The 6,431-nt window shown below is 47.1% G+C and overlaps 2 protein-coding genes across 2 annotated transcripts; one reads left to right on the forward strand and one right to left on the reverse strand.

Moving 5' to 3' along the window:
- The first annotated feature begins 286 nt into the window (after positions 1 to 286).
- Positions 287 to 1,044, forward strand: B0J16DRAFT_327776 (uncharacterized protein). Its single transcript, XM_046126143.1, has one exon. The coding sequence runs from the start codon at positions 473 to 475 to the stop codon at positions 743 to 745; it is 273 nt and encodes a 90-aa protein (XP_045988885.1). The 5' UTR covers positions 287 to 472; the 3' UTR covers positions 746 to 1,044.
- Positions 1,045 to 2,621: 1,577 nt separating this feature from the next.
- On the reverse strand, positions 2,622 to 3,736 carry B0J16DRAFT_16238 (uncharacterized protein). The gene has a single exon (XM_046122226.1). The coding sequence runs from the start codon at positions 3,537 to 3,539 to the stop codon at positions 2,763 to 2,765; it is 777 nt and encodes a 258-aa protein (XP_045988886.1). The 5' UTR covers positions 3,540 to 3,736; the 3' UTR covers positions 2,622 to 2,762.
- Between the last annotated feature and the right edge of the window lie 2,695 nt (positions 3,737 to 6,431).

The following is a 6,431-nucleotide window of genomic DNA, read 5'->3' on the forward strand; positions in this document are numbered from 1 at the left end:
CAGGACGCGACGACTGTATGACGAGGGATGGTCGGTAGCATATCAGACAAAGTTGTACATTCAAGCCAAAAAGGTAGATCAAGAGAGTGAGAGGGAGCGGGATTGGCGGGACCTTCCTAGCTGCGACCTACACAGGCTGAAGGCAACAGAGACTGGCTTACGATAGAGATAGAGATTCGGTGGTACGGAAGCACGGGGCTGTCGGGGTACCCCGGGGGGTGGCTGATTAGTGGATATACTAGGTACTATCAAGAGCATGGCATGTGTCTATGAGAGACCATAGACGAGAGAGAGAGAGAGAGGTTGTGAGGAAATCGTGAAAGCATAAGAAGGACGCTTCCCTCTTCTTTCTGGTCGCTTCTCTATCCATCAACTCTCAAGCATAACAATATTCGACCATCTCCTCAACTTGAACTCAACTACAACAACACACTCTATACTACTCACTCAATCTACCTCGACAACCACCAAAATGTCCGACCTTCCTCCTCAGAACTTCCTCCCTCTCACTCCTCCTCCCAAGTCCTCCTTCCTCTCTCTCGCACCCGCAACATCTCCTTCATACCCTCAAAAGCCCGCCGCCCGCTCCCACGCTCGTCCTTCTCCCGAGCGACGATCATCAACCGAGTCTTCAGACTCCAACTCTTCAGCCTCTGGCTACCGCATTCTCAAGCTTGGACCCGTTCACTGGGGCGAGCACGCTGATGAGAACAAGCGTGACTTCCATGATGTTATTCTTCACTAAGTCAAATTTGAAGTAAACGGATTGTTTGGAAGCGAAGCGATGATTTATTTGGGTTCAAATTGCAATTTTATCTATCATGACCAACAACAACAATTTCAACGTCACGAAAAAACAGGATACCATTGAATGAGGAAAAGGCAAAAAATATGCTACAGAACAGAATAACCCCCAGAAATCTACATGGGGTGTGAGCGAGAGCTCGGTTGAAAGGAACAAAAATGAATTAAACAGGAACTAGGATTAGGAACAGGCTGAACAGCCAAGTATTTCTCAATGCAATCACTACTATCTCTCCTGCCATATGTATCTCCTATCAAGTGAATGTGAATTATTCGATTACTATTCTACTGTATCGGGACTTGAGTCTTGGCTGTCTTAGCACTGCAAATCACTAATTACATCCTTTCCGAATCCAGAAAAGAGCGATGATCGAATTTCTATCATGGATGATCAATTGCAGTACTGCTATCTTTGCGCTGTACATACAAAATAGCGGTATGTAAGGCTGGCCTATCATCTGACGTATATGCGACACGAGCTCTGCTTGCACCATCGCTCTCGGTGGTATTATTCTGTGCAAGATAGCAAAGATTGTCTCTCTCTGTTTGTTTCTCTATGTGTAAAATACTACGTAGTAATGATATTTTTTATTTGCACATGTTTGTATGCACAGCTACACACCCTCAACCGGCATTTCATTAATTCTGGACCGGTCATGTGCCCATTCTGTAGATAGCGTCGCATTACTTCCCATCAACTAGGCACAATAGCAACTAAAGAAATAAAACGAGCCATCAATAGCCGGGGCAGGCCGACCGCGCAGACTTGCTATATCCGTTTCCAACATGATCTGTTGATACACGGCCCAATCAAACCCCAAATAATCCTTCTAGCCCTTCGGTACAGTAGCTTGTCAGGGATCAGGTTCTGGTTCAGATCTCTTGTTTCTTGGGTAACACTTTCGGGAGGTGACCGAGAACGTGCATGACGTCCACAAGGGTTTTCTCCAGAATATCCATTTTCTTTTCGTCTGCTGAGTCAAGAATACCCAGTACAACCTACTGCTCCCTCATTCTTTTGTGAGACTCCAGATTCAAAGTTGAAAGTAAAGTAGAGGGCACAGCATATCTGGATGGCCGATCATGGGGGCGGAGCCATGTCCGGCTTTTAGTTTAGCTTGTGTTATGGTTATGCCACACTGTCACAGAGCAGACAAGATGTGCGCTCCTCTTTCTTCATAGTGACAGTATGGTGAGAAAGGCAAAATCACGAGCAGTCAATCAATGCATCAACCGTCAGCCTCAGCTTATCGCAAAGTCGCCATCGCTGCGTTGATACCATCCTGGAAACTCTAGATTCCAGACCAATTGCGGGGAAACGGCTCCAGCAGCTCCAGCTTCGCATGCTAAAAAGAAAAAAAGTCAATTCCAAAACAAATCATGAGACATCAAAATACGTCATTCCTCATTTAAAGCTCGAGCTCTATGTCGTACCGCGTGACCTGGCCCGTGTCTGGTCTCCTGTCTATGCGGTGATCGCTCGGGTTTCCGACTCGCCAGGTTTCGGGGATATCGAGGCTTTGAGAAGGGCAAGAATAGCCTTGTTTCAGTGGGTAATGCCTTGTGCTTCCGTAAACATTCAAAACGTGAATAGGATTTGAATTGTAGCGAGATTACGGTCAAGCCCGAAGATGCTCGGTTTGACAGCATTGCCAAGACGGGACACCAGATACTCATCCCACGCTGATCTACCAATGCTGATCTCGCAGCTTGATAACCTTCGTGCCAGCAGCCCAGCACCTCAAACGTTGATCGCAAAGACAACTGTCAGACAATCGCAGTACACCCTCTTCCACGTACAAAGCCACTGCACATCTCGGCTTCTGTGCCGCCTCTCTCCGTCCATAATCAACGACCGCCACGTATCAAACACACCCTCAGCTGGTATCAGATGTGCCACAAGTTCAAGAGATCAGCTTGATTATCTTTTGATGAAATGGTCTGGCATTTGATGACATTCACCACTTCTTCTCCGTCCCAATGACAGTGATCTCCTTCCTCTCCGGATCAACCAGCCGGATTATCTCCCGCCACTCAATCTCTACACGCCGTGATCGTTCCCCTTCCGGCCCCGGGTATCCACCTTCCGCTCCGCATCCTCCGGAATGGAACCGGCACCAGGTCTTTGGATGCTGAGCGTCTACCCATAGTTGCGCTGATATCAGATACGGATCTGCCAACACTCGTAGCAGCCCTTCCAGAGGTGGTCGAGCAAACATCTGCATGTCCTTCTCGTGCTTCACAGGCTGGAAGTACATTGGCGTTCTCGGTTCAGCGGGAGTGCGCACCCAAATGGTGAGGTAGTCCATCCTTCCCTGCACGGCCAGCTCTGTCAGCAACGGCACCACATCCGATCCGAGCCACCCTCTAAGCCGGTCAATCCTTAGCTCCAATCTCGCAATCCTACGCAGCGCACCTGGCGTTGTGAGCAGACTCGCTCGGCCGGGAAGCCTCTCATCGGCTCCGGACGGGACAGTCTGCAGCTCTCTGCGGATGTGCTGCGCATGAGGGCCTGTGGCATCCAGTAAGAACTCGTTTCCTGCGTATAGCAACGGCGCAGCGATGTTGTGTAGTGCTGGATGAGAGAGCAGAATGGGTAGAGGATCGATGGGTGATGGAGTACAAGGACAGAGCTGAATAGGCGTAGAGCTTGTAACAAGTGGTTTAAGTATGAGACTGAGGATATCCACGGGTAAGTCGAGGAGGTTTAGTGTGTTCACTTCGTCGGTTGCCATAATGATTTGACAGTCAACCTGATGATGAGTAGATCCTGGTGTTGAATGAATTCCATCTGCTGAGCGCTCTCAGAAGGTCTCGCATGCCGTTGTTGATAAATTGGATAAATATGCTCCATTCGAAATGTTCAGCCAGAGTTTAAGTCAAAGTGATTCCGAGACATCGCTGAAGCTGAAGCTGCCTGGTTATGTTGCAAGGTCCAAATTGAATCTCCAGGTGGCGGTTGAGCAGTGCAGCATGCATCACCATCGAGATAAGTGGGGCTCTTTCTGTAGAGCTTCTAGAAATTCACCCAAATAAGGCAGGAACTCTTGGATCTGATGAGATAAGTTAACTTCCTTTCCTGATACTAGTAAGTAAAGGTCTTTCCTTCTCTTTTAACTCAATGTGAAGTCTAGAAATACCCCGATCTCTATTGTCACTCGGGTTATCCTTCGTCTTTACAAAGGATCAACTCTTCCCTCAGAGGTCGTCTCTTTATGGCTCTCTTGTTTTCCTGAGGCTCTTTTGTGTATTTAAAAGGGCGATATCCTCTAATATTCAGGGAAGGGTTCTTTTGCACTAGAATGAGTACTGTGGTGCGGTGATAACCGCGGGTGTCGTCTCTTCTTCGCTGCTCCCCACCTCTTCGAGGGCTGTGGTTGCAATTCTTCTTTTAAAGAGAGTACTTCTGCTTCTAACAGATGACTTCACTTGTTACAGACACCGCTTAGCCTAGCATAGAATACCTCAATCTCATATTGGCAAAAAGTCTGTTCTTCCAATAATGTCGAACATCTTAAGCGTATGCTGAACCCCTACACCGGAACCCAAGGCAATGCAGATCTTACTACAATGGCTTCACGAATGCCTGATAGGCATTGAATTACTTTTGAATAGCTCCATTGGTACAGACATTTTGATTCTAGGAGAGACCTTCTCTTCGCGGAAACGGGGGGACTGGATGTCGCCGAGTTCAAGCTACTCTTGGAACACACACCACTCAAAAAGAATGTGTCCATGGAGCTGCTAACCTCTTCAGACATGTCCGAAAAGCAAATTTATGTTGAAACACCATCCTATGAGACAGATTACCAAGTAGGCAGACTTTCAACTCCGATAAGAAAGTTATACCAGTCCCTATGAAACCATAGCGAGACAGATGCCGACTGCGAAACGCCTCTAGTGTCTCGAGCACAATGATCCCAAGGTACCCATATGACCTCTCGCTTCTGTTTGATAGAATCACCTTATATCACTGAACCCCCAGGTTCCAGTTCGGGTATTCAGATCATCGGTAGCTACGTCTAAACGAACAATTCCTCATCTCGAAGAGAATACTCGTGTGCACGATATGTGGCTGAAATTATATAGTGAAAAGTACCCATTAATGTCCTTCCCAATGTGCTGCAATAACGGGATCATAATCTTATCGGGAATGGTGTATTGTTATTGTTTACCTATGTATGAGTCGTCCAGAGGTAGGCCAATCTGTTTGCCTCTCGTTAGCACGGTACCACAACAAAGACTCCATTGCTATTCCAAAACAAACAAAAGATAACCTTTGCAATTTGTATCCTGTGGTGCGCATATACCGTGAAAGGTTTCTTCATCTACACTTCGTCATGAAACTCGTACAGCTCGGAGTTTTCATTGACTCTCTGAAACGGTCAGATCCAGTCCAGCTCCATGAGTATTAAGAAAGTGTATCGGCTGTTTATACTCCTGGACCGGCACGGGACATAACATTTGTAGCCAACTATTACCCTGGACGGGATGCAACAAATTTGTTCAGTGATGACCTTCGAGTGCAAATTAAGGACAACCTTCGTGTCCAAGAAACGATTACACTACCTCATTCAGATAGATATCTCCTGGACAGACTTCCAAGAAGGTAGATCCAAAGTCAAGTACTTGACAATGTGTTCCCCCTCTTGGAAATGCCTCACAGGCCTCAGACTCTGCTGCAAGGGCAAGAAAGATGCGGTCAGTCTGATGGCATGACTCCGTTCTGGGAACTTAACCACATGATACGAGATGTAAAAAGAAAGCTGGGTGATGGCAACCCAAGAATCCATGACCCCGGGTTGACAAAGTTGGACACTCACATCGTAGTCCCTGTTATCGCCTAGGACGAAAGGCGGCATGAACTTCACCCCGAGTCCAGAGCAAGTGCAATAATTGTCAAGATCATAATGACAGATCTAAATCATGATATGATTGAATGTAGCTTTAACATATGTGATATTGATTATGAACCCAGAATATGAGGCGGTCTGCTTCCCCCCTGTGCAGCTTGATAACTGTACCATGAGAATTGCTCACCCCGGTTTCTTTCGCGTCTATACTCTTTCGTTTTCTTTGTCATTCAAAGACCTTCCTGCAACCCTTTGACGCCATGTCGTCTTTGGGTTGCGACCGGGGTTGAGTAATAAACGTTGGTCAGCCAATAAGAACAACTCCTAAGCGCCGCCGTTACAGCAATCTGTCGCTAAACCCTACGAACCCTGGATAAGTTCCAGTAACTTGGTGCCTTGAATCCATTTTCTAAGTTTTGGAATTAATACCATTTGTTAATCGTAGACGCGCACTCGCGCGCCTTGGAACATTCTTCCAATTCGGTAGGGAATTTGGCGCAATACGGTGGGATCATCGCGGCAGCATACATCAGCCCAAAAGTAGGGCTGAATGTCCAAATCCAGTCAGGAGAACCTGGCTTCTCTGTCATAGGAGTTTGTTTCTCTCCGTTGGGCCGTGCCGTCGTCATGAACGGTCAAAGCTGTGATGATTACTCGGTTCTGCCAAAGTGACGGTGTGGGTGTAAGTGAGCAGCAAATGCTGCACTATAATCACTCTGATCACCAACAAGAGCTTGGTTGCGTGGACTAGTTCGGGGCATCCATACTTCTTCC

The sequence above is a fragment of the Fusarium flagelliforme genome (assembly GCF_020744385.1).
Source record: "Fusarium flagelliforme strain FIESC 12 MPI-CAGE-AA-0113 chromosome Unknown B0J16scaffold_1, whole genome shotgun sequence".
NCBI classification, from domain to species: Eukaryota; Fungi; Ascomycota; class Sordariomycetes; order Hypocreales; family Nectriaceae; genus Fusarium; species Fusarium flagelliforme.

What these genes read in the sequence shown, in the direction of transcription:
- B0J16DRAFT_16238 (XM_046122226.1), bottom strand. Translation starts at nt 3,539, where the DNA reads ATGGCAACCGACGAAGTGAACACACTAAACCTCCTCGACTTACCCGTG.
- B0J16DRAFT_327776 (XM_046126143.1), top strand. Translation starts at nt 473, where the DNA reads ATGTCCGACCTTCCTCCTCAGAACTTCCTCCCTCTCACTCCTCCTCCC.